This window comes from Procambarus clarkii, chromosome 36 (assembly GCF_040958095.1).
Source record: "Procambarus clarkii isolate CNS0578487 chromosome 36, FALCON_Pclarkii_2.0, whole genome shotgun sequence".
In the NCBI taxonomy this organism is placed as follows: domain Eukaryota; kingdom Metazoa; phylum Arthropoda; class Malacostraca; order Decapoda; family Cambaridae; genus Procambarus; species Procambarus clarkii.
Genome location: NC_091185.1, coordinates 5,921,890 through 5,945,968, shown reverse-complemented (window position 1 = coordinate 5,945,968; position 24,079 = coordinate 5,921,890). Strand labels below are relative to the sequence as shown.

At 44.7% G+C, this 24,079-nt stretch overlaps 2 protein-coding genes across 3 annotated transcripts in view; one reads left to right on the top strand and one right to left on the bottom strand.

Moving 5' to 3' along the window:
* LOC123756127 (ras-related protein Rab-7L1) overlaps nt 1-24,079 on the bottom strand; it is a 45,784-nt gene that overhangs the window by 14,615 nt on the left and 7,090 nt on the right. For both annotated transcript variants that reach the window (XM_045739161.2, XM_069336505.1), the window contains exon 2: nt 14,741-14,809. In XM_045739161.2, coding sequence (XP_045595117.1) covers nt 14,741-14,809 — 69 coding nt within the window. The remainder of the gene's footprint in view (nt 1-14,740; nt 14,810-24,079) is intronic.
* Nucleotides 9,479-24,079, top strand: part of LOC123756126 (ankyrin repeat and BTB/POZ domain-containing protein 1) — a 44,636-nt gene continuing 30,035 nt past the window's right edge. Inside the window, exons 1-5 of the mRNA XM_045739160.2 lie at nt 9,479-9,676; nt 11,185-11,247; nt 12,692-12,892; nt 16,430-16,589; nt 17,418-17,580. Coding sequence (XP_045595116.1) covers nt 9,486-9,676; nt 11,185-11,247; nt 12,692-12,892; nt 16,430-16,589; nt 17,418-17,580 — 778 coding nt within the window. The 5' untranslated portion in view covers nt 9,479-9,485. The remainder of the gene's footprint in view (nt 9,677-11,184; nt 11,248-12,691; nt 12,893-16,429; nt 16,590-17,417; nt 17,581-24,079) is intronic.

Sequence of the window (24,079 nt, the reverse complement as noted above, 5' to 3'; positions counted from 1 at the left end):
GTTGAGACATGGAGAGCTTCCTTGGGCCCTCTTTTCTCACGCCGTCACTTGTTTTAGGTTGTGTGTTCTCGTCTTTCTTCTCTCTCTTCTCCTCTATCTCCTCTATCCTGTCCTCGTTCTGGTCCTCGTTCCTGACCTCGTTCATGTCGTCGTTCCTAACCTCGTTCCTGACCTCGTTCTTATCCTGGTTCTTGTCCTGGTTCTTGACGTTGGTGGGGCCGCGGTCACCCGAGGGCTCGGCCTCCCTGGCGTCCTTGAGGACAACCACCACGGGGTCCTTCACCAGGCGCCACTGGTCCATAATCATGTAGAAGGCCACCCCGAAGAGGCCCGTCAGAAGGAGTTCGGCTAACATGGTGTTGGCCCGGTGCTGACGGAGACTCCACTCACGTCTCCAAGTGGCCAGGCAGAGCAGCCAAGACGTCTCAATAACAGGCTAGAGGGGGCGTTGGTAAATATATATATATATATATATATATATATATATATATATATATATATCCCAATCAGTTGTGTGGTCCTGGAGGGCGCAGTCAGACCTGAAAGGTGTTGCCGGGGACGGTGTAGTGGCCCTGGACCGGGGTGGCGCGACGCTGACAGTTGGTCCACAGACAGGCGGTGGTGACGCTGACAACCATAAGCATGGCCAGAAGAAACTCCGTCACCATCCTGTCATTTCCTTCCACAAGATGTTCTTTCGCGCCTGTCCACGCCCAGGGTTCCTAAATCCTTTAGTTATCGACAATCAAAATACGTTTTCTTTAGCTGTCTGTGATATGTTTTCTTTGTCTCACTGACTGCAGAATTTGCAGCTAAATGTTCATGTTGTATTTTGATTTCAGAGCTGAAATGAACAAAGAGAAATTGTTCACGTCACCCATAGATAGGTGTGGGTTATATCACCACAACACTGTCAGTTAGCTTGGATACTTGTGTGTGTTGATGGTCCTGTTGGTCCTCCTGTCTACACCTACACCTGCTGTCTAACCGTCCAGACAGCTGTCTAACCGTCCAGACAGCTGTCCAGTCGTCCAGACCAACTGTCCAGTCGTCCAGACCAACTGTCCAGTCGTCCAGACCAGCTGTCCAGTCGTCCAGACCAGCTGTCCAGTCGTCCAGACCAGCTGTCCAGTCGTCCAGCTGTCCACACCAGCTGCCCAGCTAACTACATAGCCTATGGTTAAATTTTCCTCTCAAAGCCATTAGTATTAAACAGGACTCGTGTAGCTTATCGCTGGAGAGAGATGAGTGCTTGCAATAAATTTGCTCTGAGAATCGTGTTAATTTTACACAACAGGAAATCTTGGTCAATTTACTGCCAATCTGCAAAGACCAAATATAGTCTTTGATACTTTAATGTTCATGTAGAAGAGCAAACTAAGCCGACTGCAACTACCGCTAGGCCTACAGACGACTGGCTTAGCTGGTGGAACACTACCAGCTGCCAGGCCTACAGACATCTGGCTTAGCTGGTGGAACACTACCAGCTGCCAGGCCTACAGACGTCTGGCTTAGCTGGTGGAACACTACCAGCTGCGAGGCCTACAGGCGACTGGCTTAGCTGGTGGAACACTACCAGCTGCCAGGCCTACAGACGACTGGCTTAGCTGGTGGAACACTACCAGCTGCCAGGCCTACAGACGACTGGCTTAGCTGGTGGAACACTACCAGCTGCCAGGCCTACAGACGACTGGCCTAGCTGGTGGAACACTACCAGCTGCCAGGCCTACAGACGTCTGGCTTAGCTGGTGGAACACTACCAGCTGCCAGGCCTACAGGCGACTGGCTTAGCTGGTGGAACACTACCAGCTGCCAGGCCTACAGACGACTGGCTTAGCTGGTGGAACACTACCAGCTGCCAGGCCTACAGACGACTGGCTTAGCTGGTGGAACACGACGAGCTGCCAGGCCTACAGACGTCTGGCTTAGCTGGTGGAACACTACCAGCTGCCAGGCCTACAGGCGACTGGCTTAGCTGGTGGAACACTACCAGCTGCCAGGCCTACAGACGACTGGCTTAGCTGGTGGAACACTACCAGCTGCCAGGCCTACAGACGACTGGCCTAGCTGGTGGAACACTACCAGCTGCCAGGCCTACAGACGACTGGCCTAGCTGGTGGAACACTACCAGCTGCCAGGCCTACAGACGACTGGCTTAGGAGGGGGAACACTACCAGCTGCCAGGCCTACAGACGACTGGCCTAGCTGGTGGAACACTACCACCAACACACTATGTATAAGTCCCGCAGATGTCGTTCTGTCACCGTAGCAACATGTACAAACTCAGTCAATGCACGTCACAGCAGACGGGGTAAGGGGCGCTATTGACCAGACACAAGCAATGGGACTATGATGGCTGCTGGAAGAACACTGTACCGCCACCACACGCTCTCAGCCCGCAGAAGAATAGGTCTGTGTGCGTGTGTGTCCGTGTGTGTGTGTGTGTGTGGTTTTGTGTGCGCGCGTCCCTGTGTGTGTGTGTATGTGTGTGCACGGGTGTGGATTTCGTGGTGGCTGGAGAGAGAAGCAAGGGAGAGTGTACGAAGAAGGAAGAATATTATCTGTTCAATAAGCTCTGTGAACTTCCCTCGCTGAATGAACACAAGTTGATAGATTATTTCATTTGCATGCCGGGATGGGTCGCCGAGTCATCCTTCACGCAAAATGTCCTCCGCGTGTAAATAGGATTTAATATATATCTGTCAAAAAATGGAAGTTGTATCATGGCATCTCCGTGCCTGAGGCAGGATGCTGCGGATGATACCTGAGGGGCCGGGAGATGACTGGCTTCGTATGCTGTGGTAAGTGTGGTCACGCGAGGGGGGGGGGGGGGTTAATGGGGGTGTGGTGGGGGGGGGGTAGGACGTGTGACAGGGACATATATCCCGTGACCTGGTGGCCCCGCCGGCTGTAACCTGATGCTCTGAACACGAGGGCATCTTATATACATGCCCCCTTCCTCACTGTACCCTTTTAAGTGTGTTCAGACTTCCCACCCATTGCTGCCCTTAAGGGGTGGTGAGGGCCGAGGCCCCCATCCCCCGAAGTGGAGTCTGCTTCCCTTGCTAATAATCCGCGCGGTAGAGGGGCCAACACTCATATCGTCCGGGGCCACTTGCCAGGTTTGTCACGCCTTGAACCACCTTGATTCACTCTCCTGTGATGCTCCCCACAGCGTCTGCTACCCTAGCCCGACACATGAGCATATGTCACATTTCTAGCAGCAATGGAACCTCATTAGACACTTCCTCTGTCACGGTGTTACAGCAGTCCGGACACCACCGGAACGCTTCCTACGTCATGGTGTCACGTGAGTCCGGATTCCTCAGGAACGCTTTCTATGGTAGGGTGGCCCACGAGTCCGGACTCCTCAGGTACGCTTCCTACGTCATGGTGGCCCACGAGTGAAAGGAGTATTGGTACCCCCCGGTTAAGAGCCCGAGTCGTAGAATGTGGTGGTGGGTCACCATGTATGTCAGAGACGAGAACAACATTCGTGGAGGACTTGTAAAAACACCAGTGAGGAATCCAGTCCAGTTATGTCACTCCAGCCTGTGTGTGTGTGTGTGTGTTGATGGCGCAAGACAACATATGCAGCCACATAGCAACACCCAGCTACATATCGATACCCCACTACTTAGCACCCAGCCACATAACATCACGCTAATTACAACTCCCAGTCTCATAACAGTAAGCTAGCTAGCTACAACACCCCAGCTATGGCAACACTAAGCAACATAACTCCATGCCTCAAAATCAACAGCCGACCGCTCAACAACACACAACTATCTCTGCTTCTCAGCTCCTCACAGCCCCTTACCCTTTCCCTAATATCTCACAATCACCCATCACCGCCAGTACTCTATCTCTCACATCCAACACCAATACAAACAAATGAACAGGATTGCTTGGAGATTTCTGGCAGTCCAAGAAGAGTCTTAAGGTTTCTGGAGTTTTCTGGCAGTCCAAGAAGAGTCTTAAGGTTTCTGGAGTTTTCTGGCAGTCCAAGAAGAGTCTTAAGGTTTCTGGAGTTTTCTGGCAGTCCAAGAAGAGTCTTAAGGTTTCTGGAGTTTTCTGGCAGTCCAAGAAGAGTCTTAAGGTTTCTGGAGTTTTCTGGCAGTCCAAGAAAAGTCTTAAGGTTTCTGGAGTTTTCTGGCAGTCCAAGAAGAGTCTTAAGGTTTCTGGAGTTTTCTGGCAGTCCAAGAAGAGTCTTAAGGTTTCTGGAGTTTTCTGGCAGTCCAAGAAGAGTCTTAAGGTATGGCACACAAATGCTGATGGAATTACAAACAAAGTAGAAGAAATAAAAGAAAGTATTAGTGGCAAAAAAAAAAAACTGATTTAATTGAAATAGCAGAAAGCAAAAATGAATTATATGATCTCGGATGAAATATTTCCAAACAATGCTAAGGAAATAAAGAAAACCAAGCCAAGAAGGGAGGAGTTGGAAAGTAAAGTAAAGTAAAATAGGAAGTGGGAGGAACTAGAAGATTCAAATACAAATGGATACACAGGCTTTATTCCCGGCACTCTGACAGCAGATGGGGAAAATAATGGTCCTAATAATTTACAAATCCTCCCCCCCCCTAATAATTTACAAATCCTCCCCCCCCCCTTCCCCCAGACCAAACAAAAGACCCAGACAGGAATATGATGACAATAGCCAATCATGCATAGATGAATTATAGACAGCAGCAACAGTAGAACACAGACCGAGAGCTAAAAGTTTAGCACTCGGTCTGTGTTCTACTGTTGCTGCTGTCTATAATTCATCTATGCATGATTGGCTATTGTCATCATATTCCTGTCTGGGTCTTTTGTTTGGTCTGGGGGAAGGGGGGGAGGATTTGTAAATTATTAGGGGGGGGGAGGATTTGTAAATTATTAGGACCATTATTTTCCCCATCTGCTGTCAGAGTGCCGGGGAATAAAGCCTGTGTATCCATTTGTATTATTTATTATTTAGTCATGGGGAGGAACTTAAATCATGGCGAGATCGATTGGGACTCTAGAAATCCCCATGATGGGGAAGACACATGTTGAGTGAATTGAAATTAATGAAAGTTGTGGAAATTAATGAAAGTTGTGTCTTCCTGTAGGCTTGGAAGACATCAAGTAGGCTTGGAAAACATCGAGAACTTGGAACACAAAATACCACTTGGAGCCAGTGATCATTGTGTCCTGGAAATTAACTTTAAGATGGAACTAAGAACATTGACCATAAGACCAAGGGACAAGGAGGAAGAGGAGAGTACATAAAAGTAAGAGAATATCTGGGAATTGTACAGTACGACGAGGAACTTAGAGGGAAGACGGTCCAGAAAATGATGAACCAAGTCAAATTGAGTTGCACAGACGCATATAGGAGAGAGAGAGACACATGTACCATGACGCAGGCTTCCTGTCCTCGTCGAGGCCACTAGTATTAGTGGCCCCTCAGGTAAATTCAGGTAAATATCAACAATAAGAGAAAACAGTAGGAGATAATATAATAACCCTTGCTTCACAGTGCCAAGTAGCAGGCACGAAAAGCAGGAGAGATAGGGTGAAATACAGTTTAAAAGATAAGGAAACCAGAATAGATGCAACAGGACTAGGAACAAATACATAAATATAGAAAACTATATCAATTATATTGCTGTTCTCCTTGCTGTAATCCCGTTACAACAGTTCTCCACCTGGGGCACATGAAACTAACAGTTCTCCACCTGGGGCACATGAAAACATCCAGTTCTCCACCTGGGGCACATGAAACTAACAGTTCTCCACCTGGGGCACATGAAAACATCCAGTTCTCCACCTGGGGCACATGAAAACAACAGTTCTCCCCTTGGGGCACATGAAAACATCCAGTTCTCCACGTGGGGCACATGAAAACACCCAGTTCTCCACCTGGGGCACATGAAAACACCCAGTTCTCCACCTTAAGCATATGAAAACACCTGAAGCTTGAAGCTTGATGTCCAAAGAGCTTGGAAAAGATGGAGGGGGGGGGGGGAGAAGGCGTTGGTGACATTGCTTCGGTTGCTGATGTTGGGTCTGGTCTGTTTGAGTTGAGGCAGCGTTTCGAGGCTGTAGTAGGTCTTCTGGGACCGACATCGTTTTGGTAGATCTTTTTGGGCAAGCAGCATGTTCAGTACTCTCACGTATATGGCGACGTCTGCCTCTGCCATCTTCTCAGTAGATAAGAGTGGTGGCGGTCGAAGCCGCTGATTGGTTGACACCAGGAATTCAATTCGAGGCCATGAGGATGGTTTGAAAAGGCGGGAGGGGGTGAATCCTGCTCTGCCAGCTGTTAAAAACTTTATAAAAACGAGACTGCGGGGTGTTGCTGACCGCATGCATTACTCTTACTACTTTTGGCTTTCTAATTTCTTTTGTTTCAAATATTTATGTATAGCTTGAAATTGTTGTGTCTTTGTCCCTCGTCGGCGGCTTTCTTCGGCAGGTATGGATGGGGAGATACAGAAAATGGGTCTTTGTAATTCGGTCTATTCTATGTACGTGTCTTTCGACCTGTGCTGCTTTGGCTCTGTGCGTTAATATTTGTATTTAATGTGTCTGCAGAATCGAGCTATTAGCTCTTGGACCCCGCTTTTCTAACCAATCTGTTTTCACTATTATATCTACTACATATATTTCTCTCTAACTAACACACACACATCCCCAGGTACCCCCAGGTACCTATTTACTGCTAGGTGAACAGGGGAATCAAGGTGAAAAAAACTTCGCCTATGAACAAATCCACAAAGGCAGTGATGAGGGTTGGAACCTACGTCCGGGATAATCCCAGACGCTATCCCAAGGATCTGCCCATTTTGTTTCCGCCTCCGCCGGGAATCGAACTCGGGCCTTTAAGACTACGACCACCAAACGCCGTCCACTCAGCCCCGAGGCCCCCTACTTTGTGATTCCTACTCAGTGGCACTCGTTCCTGTGTGGCACCTAAGACCACTATTCTCCCTTCCTAGTTGCAAGATTGTTTCCAAAGGTGCAAAATTATATATATTACTTCCCCCCCCCTCCCCTCGGAGTGGGGGGGAGGGGATCGAACTACGTTAGGTGATAGGAAACGCGCCCAACAGTTTCTGTCCGGCTCCGGATTCGCGACTATGAGTCGAGAATGAACCCAACTGCGCTACTGAGACCAGTAGCTAGAATATGTGAGCTCCTGTACTCACCTGTGCAGGAAAAACCCCCCGTAGCAAATGCAACATTAACAGGAATACTGAAGCTGTTAATGGTGCTAGTAGCCAATTAGCTGAGGAAGCAGTTTTGGTGATCTATCTTGAGATGATTTCGGGGCTTTAGTGTCCCCGCGGCCCGGTCCTCGACCAGGCCTCCACCCCCAGGAAGCAGCCCGTGACAGCTGACTAACACCCAGGTACCTATTTTACTGCTAGGTAACAGGGGGCATAGGGTGAAAGAAACTCTGCCCATTGTTTCTCGCCGGCGCCTGGGATCGAACCCGGAACTACAGGATCACAAGTCCAGCGTGCTGTCCGCTCGGCCGACCGACTGATAGTAGTAGATTTTTAATAGATACTGTGGAAGAACTACAGTGGAAGTTATGCAGGCGATGAGTCACAATAACGTGGCTCAAGTATGTTGACCAGACCACACACTAGAAATTGAACCTGGCAATCGACTTGAGAATGGTCCAGGACGGACCGAAACGTCGTCGTCCCTTCAATTTCTAGTGTGTGGTCTGGTCAACTACAGTGGAACTTGTCATCATTCGGTAGGGGGCCTGACGGCTGAGTAGACAACGCTCGGTATTCGTAGTCCTAAAGTTCCGGGTTCTATCCCCGGCGGAAACAAATGGGGCAGAGTTTCTTTCGCCCCTGATACTCCTGTTCACCTAGCAGTAAATAGGTACCTGAGAGTTAGACAGCTGCTACGGGCTGCTTCCTGGGGATGTGTAACAAAAAGGAGGCCTGATCGAGGACCGGGCCGCAGGGACGTTAAGCCCCGAAATCATCTCAAGATAACCTTCCTTAATGGTACTCCCTCGGCGTCACAATCCCCACACCATCACTTTCCCCACCGCTATCGACATCACTATAAAAAAATAACGAGATCACAATCCCCACGTCAAGAGAAGTCACATATGCGTAATCACAATCAATTACTAGAGTTCCAGCAGGCTCTCTCAACTCACTATCACCTGTAACAAGCGTCATTGTACCGATATGGCCCTTAGGGGTCACAAACCTTCCATATTGATGTTATATCCTATATTAACTCCATACGCCACTAATTTCTTCCCAAACATCTATATTATTTCTATGTTTATGATGTTTAGATTGATAATATTCTCAATGATGTTTAGCACTGTTCACGTATGCTAGGATTTTGTTTTTTTGTAAACTAGCTGTTTGATGCGGTTTTTACTGTGCGCGTAAGGGCTAAGAGCCCAGCTAGGAGCTGGGTTCTCTCCCGTGCCCAATCGTCTCTCCCAGCACGGGCGTATGAAGGGAAGGACATTACGATGGAAGAGATACACACAGATACGTCGCGTTCAGAATCGCGAGCGAGCTAGCGTGTGTGACCGAGCCGCTCGGCGCGGCGCGCGATGTATATAGCACCTATGTAGGACAAGCACCCACTGACCACTGGCACCTCAGACACCATCAACACCCGTCATTGCCTTGGCCGAGAAACCTGTCTCATCTAACGGCACACACACACGCCCTCTCTCTCTTTACGGGCTATTCATGCCCGTGCCACCTCTTGGGTGGCTTAATCTTAGTTAATCAATCTCTCTCTTTCTTCTTCAGTCCTGCCCTTCCCACCTCCTCCTTCTTCTCTTCCTTCTTCTATTTGTCCGAAACGCTGTATTAGTGGCTTTAGGTATTGTATGAACTGTACTACTTTCCCCTCGAAGTAATCTATCTATAAATCCACCATTATGTTTGTAACTCATCATCTATATATGTATTTTTACCTGGATAAAAATTTGAATTTGAATTTTGAATTCCCTTTTTGTGGGATTAAACAGTCAGTCGCAGACAGTCGCCGTGAGAGGGTGTGTTCCTTGCAGCTCCGATTGTGCTATCATAGTAATAATAAAATAGGAGTAATCAAATAATATTAATAGGGGTATTAAAAGTATCAACGCGAAACAATGGGTTTAAATTGGATAAGTTTAGATAGGACAGACCTGGGTAAATACCGGTTCAGTAACAGGGTTGTTGATTTGTGGAACCAATTACCGCATAACATAATAGAAATAGGATCCTTTGATTGTTTCAAGAGATTTTTGAGCGAGGATCGAAATATGATTTTAATTTCAATTTCAAATCGTCACTCAACTGAGCGTTTATTGCTAGTAGAGTTACATATGAACTAAAAATATATATTTATATGTATCCTCTATACTTGTAGCTCATTTCAAGACATAAATGTAGAGTAATTATTCTAGAGCAGCTAGTAATGGTATAATAATTGGGTATGCTAGAATGTTATATTATGATAGAGGTTTGTGAATGCGGATCAGCTGGTGGAAGGTAAACAGTTCTCGGCACTCGGCCAACAGCCTCGTTTTTGACGCAGTTAACTTGTGTTCCATGTTCTGGCGAGACGGCAGGCAGTGGCTTCACTGTTCACTGGACGGGGTTAGCATGGATGCCTTAGAGTTATTCCGGCAGTGCAAGAAGGGAGACATCGAGGAGGTTAGGTAAGGCAACTGGGAGGGTGTGTCACGGGGGCTCCATCACCACCACCACCTGTCACCATCACCACCAGCTGTCACCATCACCACCAGCTGTCACCATCATCACCAGCTGTCACCACCACCACCACTTGTGACCATCACCACCACCATGACGTCACTGCGGTGACAGTTACAGTGAAGGCACCCTGGTGACACGACTATAGTGGCACTGCTCTGGTCTCACCATCGTGGTGGCACTACCCTGGTCCCACCACCACCATGGTGGCACTACTCTGATCCCACCACCACCATGGTGGCACTACCCTGGTCCCACCACCACCATGGTGGCACTACCCTGGTCCCACCACCATGGTGGCACTACCCTGGTCCCACCACCATGGTGGCACTACCCTGGTCCCACCACCATGGTGGCACTACCCTGGTCCCACCACCACCATGGTGGCACTACCCAGGTCCTACCACCATGGTGGCACTACCCTGGTCCCACCACCATGGTGGCACTACCCTGGTCCCACCACCATGGTGGCACTTCCCTGGTCCTCCCCACCATGGTGGCACTACCCTGGTCCCACCATTATGGTGGCACTACCCTGGTCCCACCACCATGGTGGCACTACCCTGGTCCTCCCCACCATGGTGGCACTACCCTGGTCCCACCATTATGGTGGCACTACCCTGGTCCCACCACCACCATGGTGGCACTACCCTGGTCCCACCACCATGGTGGCACTACCCTGGTCCCACCACCATGGTGGCACTACCCTGGTCCCACCACCACCATGGTGGCACTACCCTGGTCCCACCACCACCATGGTGGCACTACCCTGGTCCCACCACCACCATGGTGGCACTACCCTGGTCCCACCACCACCATGGTGGCACTACCCTGGTCCCACCACCACCATGGTGGCACTACCCTGGTCCCACCACCACCATGGTGGCACTACCCTGGTCCCACCACCACCATGGTGGCACTACCCTGGTCCCACCACCATGGTGGCACTACCCTGGTCCTCCCCACCATGGTGGCACTACCCTGGTTCCACCACCATGGTGGCACTACCCTGGTCCCACCACCACCATGGTGGCACTACCCTGGTCCCACCACCATGGTGGCACTACCCTGGTCCTCCCCACCATGGTGGCACTACCCTGGTTCCACCACCATGGTGGCACTACCCAGGTCCCACCACTATGAGGATGATGCAACATACCCACCTCAATAACAACATGATGTGCCCATGCCTTTGGTGATGCTGTCATAGTGATTTGGTTTGTTTAATGAAAGGTTCAAATTTGAACACCAACTACATAATTTGGATTCTTAAATTTGAGAATCACAGCATAGGTGCGATTGTATTTCATATTCATATTTGTGTCAAAATGTCTTAAATTTCTGGTATATTACTTCTCTAAAAAAAAAATATATATATATATATATATATATATATATATATATATATATATATATATATATATATATATAAACATATATAAACTGTGTATTTCAGGTTGCTGATTGAACAACGAGATTTTGATGTCAACATACGAGACAGATGGGACAGTACACCTCTGTAAGTTCAAAATCTCACAGGTTATAAACTTGTTTTCTGGGTGTGCCTTTTAAGTAGCTTGCCAAGCTATAAACCACCTGGCTATACCCACCTGGCTAACTGGCATACTAAAAATGGCACCTGGCTCTATCAATTCATGAGTGCCTACTGGCCCTCTCAATAAAGGCAGGAGCAGCTGGAGATCTAGTATCACCAAAGTACCCAAGATAAAAAAAAAAATATCAGGAAGGTAGAGTGCACCAAAATATACAACTGTATTGTAAAGATTGGCAACTCTGTCCCTAACAATGTAAACACTTATTATCCAGGTCAAACCAGTGGTCCATCCCTCATGTCCACCACAGGTGGCAGCACTGGCCACCGATAGTCTTGGGACACCACCCACTCATTCACCCACCACCACACCTGGTACTCTGTTGGCAAGATCCATGCTGCTCCACTGGACTCGAATTCTGCTTGTACATACAAAGCTTTGGCCATCCTATGGACTTCTTCTAGTCTAGGGACCTTTGACTGTGTTCCTTCTTTTTATTTATATATACAGTACAAGAGTTCTTACATTCTTGTACAGTAAAGCCAATAGCACGCATAGCGTTTTGGACACATCCTTAATCCTAATTTTCCCCAAAATACAACCCACCAAATCGTTTAACAACCATGTACCCATTCACTGCTGGGTGAACAGAGGCTGCAGTTAAGGATTTGCATCCAGTCAATCCTCCCTGGCCAGGATACGAACCCAGGCCAAAGCGCTCGCGAAACTCTTTGGCCTGAGAATCTGCATTGGCCTGAGAATCAAAGTACTGTATGGTGATAACATCACTCATTAAGAGTTCAATTTCACATATTTATTTTTAATTTGGTGTGAAAATAGCTTATAAAATGCTGGCCAGATTTTGTGTTGCACTCCAAACTTTGTCATACATACTGCTTCATTAAATCCTTTTATAAATGTTGGAGTGTTTAAATAATCCAAATGAAGAAATAATCCAACCCAAGAAACATGGTATTTCTGCCTGAAACGCTATGCGAGAAAGTGGCTTTGCAAGAATGTAAGAACACTGATATTATGTACTCTCACAACCCAATGTTCCTTCTTGTATATAAATAAATAAACCTTTCCACCCCTGCCCCCACACACATGAAAAGAATAGAATGTGACTATGTTTTGGCTCATCATTAAACCTTATTATTGCAAGTCTTTTCATGTGTGTGCATTGAGTTATGTATTTTTAGTCACCTTACTATGACTTACTTTCTGCCTACTGTAGTGTGGTTGGCTAATCATATGCCTTTGATAAGTCCAGATTTTTAAATTGTGTATGTATGTATGTATTATGATTAGTTTTGTAAAATTCCTTGTCAGTTCTGTATTTTGATCTTTAAATCAATCAATAGTATTGCATAAAAAGTATTACAGTTCTCTTTTTAAATGCTCCTTCAGGTATTATGCGTGTTTATGTGGACACCAACAAATAGTGGAGTACCTAATAGGTGCTGGTGCTCGATGCGAAGCCAATACCTTCGATGGGGAACGGTGCCTCTATGGTGCTCTGACGGATGATATTCGAAAGGTTCTGACTCAACATAATTTGGTAACTTCCCACACTATTAGGAGAGATGCTTATGATGAATTCTTAAGAAGGTAAGTTTTTGTACCAATTTCACATTTGTAAAACTGAAAAGTGTTGAAAAATAAAGGAAAACAAAAATTCATGTTTATATAATGCTATTTGTCTTCTCGGTGGGGTAACTGTAGGATAAGACAAATAGCAGTCTTACCTTTTTTTACTTTTTTTTCTGTTTATATGATTGGCATTCCATCTGCTCTAGAGAGACTGCACGAACATCCATTTTTCTCATCATATAAATTGCGAGAGGTCCCGGGTTCAGCTCTCGGACAGGCCCCCAATTTATATGATGAGAAAAATGGATGTTCGTGCAGTCTCTCTAGAGCAGATGGAATGCCAATCATATAAACAGATAAAAAAAAAAAAAAAGAGTATAAAACGGTAAGACTGCTATTTGTCTTATCCTACAGTTTCCCCACCGTGAATACAAATAGCAATCTTAACCTTTTTTTCACTTTTTTTGCTTTTTATCTGTTTATATGATTGTACATATATATAATACTGTATATTATATATATATATGTACAGTATTATTATACTATACTGTACATATATTCTCATTATGCTGGGTTTCAATATACAGAATCATTGGCAAATTACTGGAATGGATAAAGGAATGGTTAAAATACTGAATCATTCTAAATATATCCTAATATCAAAACTATATTATCAAAGTGATTTGCAAAATGAAACAAATAATTAAAAGACAGCCAAATGCTCTTCAGTATTATATATACAATACAGTTCAACCTCGATTCAATGAACCATATGGACCAACCCCACTTCGTTGCAGTGAAGGGTTTGTTGCAACCGGAGATGCTTCCAAGATGCATTTTCCATGCCCTTTGGGCAGATTTCACTTGGCAAAATGTTAATTTCAACCTAAATTATAATAGACTACCAAATGAACATTTCTGAAAATTATAAAAATTAATCACATCTAGCTTATTTCTCTTGTTCATAACCTCAACACTCATTTTCAAAAGGTGGCAGGCCCATACTGGGCACTTCTAAGCAAACGCTTCTACTGATTTTCTCATTGATATATCACGTTAATGTGAGTTGTCTGTGCACATGAAGAAGCATTGGAGGTACAGTTCCTAGACTGGAAGCCAGAGAGCATGAGGGCATTGTGTGAAACCCTAGTTTGGCCTTGGTGTAAGGCTTGGAGACCCTAGAGGATTCAATTGAATCCCAGATTGCAATGCTTTGACCCTGTCATGGTGTAGTGGTCTAGAGCAGGCATGTCAAACTGAGGGACAAAGCATTGCATTGTATATATAACAAATGTGACCCATATAGCCCACGAGGGCCATATGGGTCACATTTGTTATCATGAGTACCACACACCACAACTAACTGAAGTCATTTAATAAAAATTATTGCAAAATTTTTTTCTATTATATTATATACCAAATTATGGTATTCTTTGTGTAGGCTGCAGGTGTACTTGCAAAAGGTCACATGTGGCCCATGAGTCGCATGTTTGCTCAGGGTTCGTAGTCCTTAGGGTCTGGGTTCGATCTCCGGTGGAAGATCATTCACCCTGATATCCCTGTCCACCTAGCAGTAAATAGGTACCTGGGAGTTAGACAGCTGCTTTGGGCTGCTTCCTGGCGATGTGTGTTTGTGAAAATTAGCATTGAGGACTTGCCCGAAATGCTATGCATTTTAATGGCTGTACGAGAATGTAAGAACTCTTGTATATACTGTATAAATATATAAAAAATTGAATATGGCTGGTAAAGTTCCCAAAAAGACCAGGAAGACTTTCCAGTAGTCACAGGCTTCCTGCCTCTGTCGAGGCCACTAGACATGCTGGTATCTAGATAAATTTAAAATGAAATAGCTTAAAAATTTACCTTGCTCTGAGTTGTCGAACTCCTGGCTCTGCAGAAACTTGCCGCTTTGCTCACTGTGCACTGCAGAATCTGTAAAGTGGATCAAGATTAGCTTTATATATTAATACACTATGTCAGATTGCATCATTCCAGATAGGAATGATTTAAGCTCTTGGAATGGGATTTGACTAATGTAAGTGGTAGCAGTGGATTGATAAAATTATGCCCTAGAATGTAATAAATGACCTGAGTGCATGCACACGTAGTTAGAAAGAAAAATCTCTCCCAGTAAATGCTCTTGACAGTTGGTAACAGAATCAACAATCACACTGTTGTAGTACCATTGTTGAGTGTAATGAAATTATTTTTTTTATTTTTTGTATTTATTTATATATACTGTACAAGAGTTCTTACATTTTTGTACAGTCACTAGTACGAGTAGCGTTTCGGGCAAGTCCTTAATCCTATGTTCCCTGGAATACGAGCCCATGAAAAATTGCTTAACAACCAAGTACCCATTTTACTGTTGAGTTAAACAGAGGCTACAGTTTAGGATTTGCCCCCAGTAAATCCTTCCCGGCCAGGATACGAACCAAGGACAAAGCGCTCACGAAACGCCAGGCGAGCGTCTTGACCACTACACCACGGAGACTGCACCATTACACCATGGAAGATATATATACACCATGTATAAGGCGTACACCATGGTGTACGGTTGTCTCTAGGGTTACCCGGTCGGCCGAGCGGACAGCACGCGGGACTTGTGGTCCTGGGTTCGATCCCAGGCGCCGGCGAGAAACAGTGGGCAGAGTTTCTTTCACCCTATGCCCCTGTTACCTAGCAGTAAATTAGGTACCTGGGTGTTAGTCAGCTGTCACGGGCTGCTTCCTGGGGGTGGAGGCCTGGTCGAGGACCGGGCCGCGGGGACACTAAAAGCCCCGAAATCATCTCAAGATAACCTCAAGATCTCAAGATAACCCACTCAATAGCTCTGAAATGTTACAACCTGGAAGCAACAAGTCTTGGGGAAGCACACCAGGTCTATAGGGCACCACAAGTACTTACCGGGAACCTGGACCAGAATCTGGCTCAATTGAAGAGATTAAGGAACCTGGGGATTAGAAACGACCATAGTGCCAAAAATTTAACTTAATCCAATCACTGAGAAGACTCCAAAGGAGCATGCACTGGCCATAGGTACAAGAAAACTGGAATAGGGGGGCACAGCAACAGCCCACTGTAAAGCTAGCAAGAGAAGCTCCACCAATGCTGAATGATATGAGATATTAGGCATCAATTAGCTATCCAAGAAATGCCAAGAAAGAAACATCACTTCAGGAACAGACTACAAATGGCAAAGTGAGAGGAAGAGATGGAAAGTCCACCACACAACCTCATACAATACAGCATATAATAATTACATATATACACTACAGAACATTTGCAGCTTTTAAAGAAAGCTGCACAGCAACTTTCTGCACTGGTATGGATATAGCTGTACCTTTCTTCCATGTTTATGTTAGAAATTCCATTCAATAAAATAATCAGAATTTGATAATTTAATCTGTTAGACCTGATATGGCTAGTCTAAATTTTGTTGTAAGTGCATCTTTTTTTTTTCCCTAGTAAAAAAGTGGTGCAGACTAAGATGATATTCACCTTTTAAACCATTTCTATTATATAGTACAGTACTCATATTTTATTTTTCAGATTATACGAGACTGGCGAGTACAGTGACATAACATTTGTGGTTCAGGGCGAGTCTTTCCCACTTCATCGTTGTTTGCTGGCCAGCCGCTCAGAATACTTCAGAGAGATGTTTTCATCTCGATGGCATAACCGGTCTAGAGTGAGCATCAATAAAGATTTGGTGAGTGCTGTGTGATGAATCTTAAGTGGCACTGTATTGTCTGATGCAATGGGCTGGAACTGCCATACTAATATAAAAGATCAAAGAAATTGCATTACATGATGTATCAATGAGAAAATTTATACATCATGTAATGATGTATCAATTTTGAGAAGAATTTTGAATTTTTATTGATGTACAGTATCAATAAAATGAGAAGTTTTTCTCATTTTAACATATAGAAAATCAGTACCTGTACTGATTTTCAAATTGATATATCAAGTTAATGTGATTTATTTGTACATTTGAGGAAAAGCATTGGAAGTAGAATTTCAAGAATACAAAGCCAAAATGCATGGGGGCCATTGTATGAAACCCTGATTAGGCTTCAGTGGAAGCCTCCGGCACTAGAGGATTCAATGGAATCCCAGGTTGCAATTCTTTTGACTATGTCATGGCATAGTGGTCTAAGGAGTTTGCTTGAGAGTACCCAGAGCATAGGTTTGAATTCTCCTTTTGGCCCCTATTGATTTTGTCAATATAAACAATATTATCCTTATGTAGGTAATCTTGGTAGATACTTTTTAGTTTTCACTTGATATTCTCTTTTCTTGTACAGGTTTTGTGAAAAGTTTAGAGAATACATTCAACATTCATGTATGATGGTAAAAGAAAGGTTTCTTCATAACTGGACTGCGTTGTCCCTGGGAAATTGCATTTAAAACCAATTTAAACCTTGCTGACCAAACCTCACATCAGAAAATGGAGAAGTGATGACGTTTCAGTCCGTCCTGGACTATTATAACTTTTGTGGGATTGTTTCATAATGTTGTATATTTTTTCATACAGGTACATCCAGGAGCATTTGGCGCAGTCATGAAGTACATATACACTGGGAGGTTTGAGTGTCCATTAGAGCTGGTTGAGAGGAGTATTCGTATTGGTATGAATTGCAAGCTTCCCAACTTCAAATCCATGATTGAGGATGAACTCAAAAAGTCTCTAACTTTACGTGAGTGTTAGCTTATTTATTTGTGTACCTGCTTTGTGCTGCATTGTTGCTTTTTTTCTTTTATCTCAGTTAAGTGTTGTATGCTGGATTAAAAAATAAATAAATGTGAATGCTGTTCCCACCTCAATCCTTAAATGGCTCTAAATACTATCTGCAACCACCTCTTGTGCTCGAATATCCAAATGCAATATTTTTACATTAGTTTTACAAACTATTTTTTATTTTGTGTTCATTATGGTGTAGAACTTCTAATTAGATGAGCCTATTAAGGGTTAAATAGCTACCGTTAAGGGTTAAATAGCCACCATATAACCACCATTTAACCCGTTAAGGGTTAAATAACTACTGAAGGCCCAAGATAGCACCTGTAACAATTGCTACAGAGGTACCTTAGCTTGAGGTTACCTTTGAGATGATTTCGGGGCTTGGCATCCCTGCGGCCCGGTCCTCGACCAGGCCTCCAATAGCTTGAGGTAATAACACTACTGTTGGAGGAGCACTATATTATTTGGATTTGAAACGAGAAGTTAATGAGTAGGTAAGATAGATGAAATTAATTGACTTGTACTTTTTCTGTATTGATACTACAACTCAAATGATATGAATTTTGTTCTAAAACTCTTCAGGTCCTTCCGAGTTTATTTTCTCAGATTCTAATTACAGAAGGTCCCCGTTATATGAATGTCTATTATATGAATACTTGTCCATCTGAATGGCTTCCCAAGTCCCCAATTTTGTGTCTCGGTCCACTATATATATATATATATATACCGTATATAAATCAAATCCAATGTCCACACGACCCACTAGTGTCGTGCTGTAGCCCACATTGTGCTAGTCAGTGGTACTGGTACTGTGATCACTCTCATAAAGGGCTAGTCGTCCTCTTTGCTCTCAAAAGTTCCAGTTGAGAAAGGTAACTTCACATGTAAGTGTTGGTACAATTAGCATCGGTGGCAGAGTGGTTTTGTTGTTGTTTTCCTTGATGCTTGCCATCCACATCCGTTGGATTTTTCCTTCACCTATTCCCCCTCCCCCTGTCATTGGTGTTGTATAGCAGTCACAGTCAGTCAGACGGTCTTAATCTCAGCTGTTATTCCACATGTAAAAGGCCACCCAGGGAGTGGCTGAGGGGGGGGGGGTGGAGATTGTTGGGTGTCGGGGAACGGTATATGAAGGTTTTCAGGATGCAGGTGGCTGGGCGTCATGGGTTGGGATAGGATGGCATCAGGGATGGGGGATGGGATGGTGTCTGTGATGTGGGTTGGATGGGTGTCAGGGAATGAGGAGGAGGAGCCTTGAGGGGAGAGACTGGGTGTGTGTTAATGGTAGGGAGGGTGGCAGGGAGGGAGGCAGGGAAGTGAGACAGCTAGCAGATTAAGGTAGAGTTAATCCTAATTTTTCCCCAGAATATAACCCCGCTAAATCATTTAACAACCAGGTACTCATTCACTGCTGGGTGAATAGAGGTTTCATTTAAGTATTGGCACCCGGTCAATCCTCCCCGGCCAGGATATGAACCCAGACCAAAGTGCTTGCGAAGCACTGGGAGAGTGTTTTACCATTGCGCCATGGGGACGGCGTGGGTGGGTGGGTGTAGGTGCCGGGAGCAGATGGGCTGGCGTGGGTACTGGGAGTGATTGGGAGGGTGCCGGGAGCCGTTGGGTAGGTGCTTGTGGGTATTAGGATCCTATAGGTGGGTGGTTCGGGCATGGGTGCTAGGGAGAGGGTGGGTGGGTGTCTGTGGGTGCCAGGTGTGGGTTGGGGGCCAGGAGTATGTCAGTGCCAGGAGTATGTAGGTGCCAGGAGCAGGTGGGTGGGTGGGTGTCAGTGTCAGGAGTGAGTAGGTGGGTGTGAATGTCATTAATGGATGGATGGATTAAGGGGTATCAGCAGTCTTTATGGGAGTGATGTTTCTGGGAAGATGACAATGTTAAGAGCGGCAGTGCTCACAAATCTTCAATGACCCACAAACTCACATGATTTGTACAAGACCAGATGATGATTAGTCTGCTGGTGGGGTTGGGTCCGTGGGCTGGTGATAAGAGGGTATCGAAGGATTTAACTCGTGGGACAATAATAGTAATATATTTACAAGAAGGTGTAATAGGTTTTGGGGGATTACATAACATTGGTATTTTTACACTCTTACAAAGCCACTAACACGCATAGCATTTTGGACAAATTACAAAATGGCTGACCGTCAATAAAGTACAACTGTGTTTTAATTTATTCATGTAATTAGACCACTTCACTCATTTAGAGTGAATTAGAGCACAAAACAGCTGATGTTGAGAAGCAGGATAACTCCATCATTCAAGGTAAATAATATGCTGTTTTTTTTTATATTATATGTCCTAACAATATTGGTTTTGTGAGGATTTTTGGTAATCTTGCGGTTATCTTGAGATGATTTCGAGGTTTAGCGTCCCCACGGCCCAGTCCTCAACCAGGCGTCCTTTTTGTTACACATCCCCAGAAAGCAGCACGTAGCAGCTGTCTGACTCCCAGATACCTATTTACTGCTAGGTGAACAGGTGCATCAGGGAGAAAGAAACCCTGCCCATTTGTTTCCGCCTCCACCAGGGATCGATCCGGGAACCTCAGGACTACGAACCCCTAGCGCTGTCCACTCGGCTGTCAGGCCTCTAACTGGGCCTGTTATCTGGGAATGCATCTACCATTTTGTTTGTGGTCATCAAATCACCTCATTTCTTTGTCTGTTAGCTTTGGCATATTTGATGCCTTGAGTTGCTCTTCATAGCTCTTGTTGTAACCCTTAGACTGCTCCCATTGCCCTCAGGCAATAAGGGTTGATGTGCCAGTCAGCTATGGGAGCAACCTGTCCTCCTACAAAGAATGTCACTTTTCACTCGTATGCGTACAAAAGGCAAAAAAAGTTTGTACCTGTATTAGAAAATGGAAGCAGCTCGCAAAAGTGATGTACTGTCCCTCTTTCTGTTTTGGGTCCTCTGGTAGGTTAGGAGAGGGCACTTTAAATTGACCGTTTTCTTGACATTGGGAAACCTTAGGAGGATGGGCTGGTGGAGACCAGATTTGCCTTATTGGAAAAATAATTCTGAACACTTTAGTTTCCTTCCTCAGGTCTTGGTAAAGACAGGCACCGAGTTTGGTGCATCATCGTTCATTGACTGACGCCCGTGCTAGGAACCATTGATGTCATGCAAAATTACAGGGATGTTTATCAGCCTGAAAGATATTAATGATAAATCTATTCAAATACTGTAGATAACTTTAAAGATATTTCACAGGAAATGACGTCATCAACACTTTTTTTCCCCACCTCATTACGGCCAAATTAAAATGAAAAAAAGTACAAGTAATTATTTTTTTCCTGACATCAGAAAGCAATGTTTTACTACATAGAAAGGATTTTTTTATTTTTTATTATGTGCACCAGGAAATTGATCTAATTTAAGGTGTGCAGTTATGAGGTTGAGAACTACTAAGAGACACCAAAAAAAAGGATACAATATTACATTACAAGTAACATTTTAGTTTTGGGAGAAAGAACTGTATTGTAGAGGTACAGCAAAACCCTTGAAAAAAGTTCATATATCAAGTTTTAAAGAAGCTGAAATTTTGCCTTGCCTACCTGGATGACTTAATTGTCAGCATTAATGAAGACCAACATGATCATCGCATCCATCGGGTCCTGGAGTTCGTGCAGGAGGTGGGAATTGTCACTGACTCGGCAAAAGGCATTTTTCTCGTCTTGAACACCACTTTCCTCTACCGTTGTGTCACGCTAGATGGCATTCTCCCTCATGAAGAGATAGTGACTACCATCTGGGAGTGCCCCCTAGCCCATCATCCAATGGCAGCTTTTTTGGGTATGTGGTCTTGGACACGTTCTCACGCTTCACCCAAAATTGATAGCATTCACCTGCCTCGTTACTTCGACAATCAAATCCAGCTCGGTGCCCATTGCCTGGATAGAAGAAGCATTCAGGGTTTTCCAATATTGTATATAATGTATAAAAGAACCAACCAAAGCCACCTTTGTCTGCATCCTTTAATATAATAGTGGAGGTATCAAGACTATGCCAAGGGCACTATCATGCTGCAGTATATGGCCAGTCAGTGTCAGCCATTGGCTATCTATGTGAAGATACTTTTCCTCATTGAGGCCCATCATGGTAGCATTCGAGAGAGATTTGCTGGCTGCCTACCCAACAGTTTGATATTGCTGCCATTTTGTGGAGGTGTGTGTGTGTGTCATATTTTTAGAGATTATAAGACCATCGCAGAGCCTTACTTTCTGAGGGAATCCCACTGCCTGGCTCTTATCTCGAAGTTAATACTGGCTATTAGACATATCCTGGGGCTTCGAGAGCATATGGAGGATGCTGTGTCTTGGCTTCATCTAAAAGTCTAATCCCTTTCACAGATCCTGTTCCTGATGATGGCCTGGCAGCAATGCAGCTGAAGGATGGTGAAGTCAAGGATGTTGGCTAGCATGCACAGGCATGTTACCCGTTATATCTCCACAGGCAAAGTGCACCCCAAGGAATCGGCTTCTCAGTCGCAGAATCTTCGACACCTTCCATGGCCAGTTTCACCCCAGGGTCTTGACATGCATGGTTGGGGATTGCTGTGTGGGGCAGCTTGGGATGTAGTGCAACATCCACATCTATGGGTGCCATCTTGCTATCATGCAAGCTTTTTTTTTTTTCTTTTTTTTTTTTAGATGGGTAGCCACACAGGTCTACTCCTAGGCCCCTTAACAATCTCACACCACTGTAACTTGCAACGTCCACGTGTGATTGTACTGTTTTGCCCTTCAAATCGATCTAGATAAAATAAGTGCTTGGAGCGGCAAGTTGCAAATGGAATTCAATGTGAATAAATGCATTATGGAATATGGAATTGGAGAAAATAGATCACACACAACTTAAAAATTATGTAGAAAGGAATTACAGAACTCTAATAAAGAACAAGAACTTGGGGTTGTTTTGGATTGTAAGCTGTCACCAGAGGAACACATCAAGAACATTGTGAGAGGAGCGTATTCGTCGCTTTCCAACCTCTCACATGCTTTTAATTATATGGATGATGAAATACTAAAGAAACTGTTCATGACTTTTGTGAGACCAAAATTGGATTATGCAGCAGTTGGATGGTGCCCAAATCTCAAGAGGCACATAAAGAAACTGGAAATGGTGCAAAGGCACGCTACAAAGGCACGCTACAAAATGGCTTCTGGAATGGAAAAACAAGAGTTATGAGGAGACTAGAGGCATTAAACATGCTAAAACTAAAAGATTGAAGAAAATGAGGTTATAAAACCACTTACAAAATACTAACAGAAATCAACCAAATTGATAAAGAGGAATTCCTGAAACCAGCAGCATCACGAACAAGAGGACACAGATTCAAACTAAGGAAACAAAGGAGCTGAAAACACAAAAACATTATATGACAACATTATTTCAAAGCGTTGTACGACAAAGAGTACTGAGACGATGGGACACCACGAGCATATTTCTCATCTTGAAACTACACTTAGGTAAGTATGCTTAGGTAATTACATACTGCCTGGTCGTCATCGATCATTTTGCTTGGTGGCCCGAGCCATTACCTCTTCAGAACAGCCGAGTCAGAGTCTGAACCTTCTTATTAATGTGGGTTAAACTTTTTCCCGAGCCACGGCATGCGTCATGACAGACTTGTTTGAGTCGTTAACCTGGCAGAGATTTCTGGTACAGTACAGTATTTCTAGACTCGGAATGGAAGCGAGCAAAAGCATACAACCAACGATGGCCTGCTTGGGTTGCCGCATGGTTCTCCTGTTGACTCAAGGCATCCTTCTCCACCAATGAAAACCCGAAAGAGTGGGTACGAAGCTCCATGCTTGCTTTCTAAGGAATGAAAACAACACTCAAGGTAGATCTCGACTGTAAAGCTAGTGTATGGCATACTACTCTGACTGCTTTGGGAATTCCGGGAACCAGTGCTGTGAAATGATTTGAAGAAGCTAAATCTGACATTAATGAAGGAGGCCTCTAGACAGAAAATGTAACTGCTGATGGCATTGGATAGGGGAATTAATGCGATCCAGAGGGCTAACATTGCCAGGTGTCTATTACACTTTTCCTACCTTTCCTACCTTTTCTGGCCCCCTTCTGAGTTATTAGACCTGGGACCACTTACAGTTCAAGACATTCAAGACCTGGGACCACTTACAGTTCAAGACATTCAAGACCTGGGACCCCTTACAGTTCAAGGCATTCAAGACCTGGGACCACTTACAGTTCAAGGCATTCAAGACCTGGGACCACTTACAGTTCAAGGCACTCAAGACCTGGGACCACTTACAGTTCAAGGCATTCAAGACCTGGGACCCCTTACAGTTCAAGGCATTCAAGACCTGGGACCACTTACACTTCAGTTAATAACTCACGCTCATTTGCGACTGAGCGTGAGTTAGCAGGCACCGGTAAACCTGAAGAAGCCCTAGATAATGAAGAGAGACTTC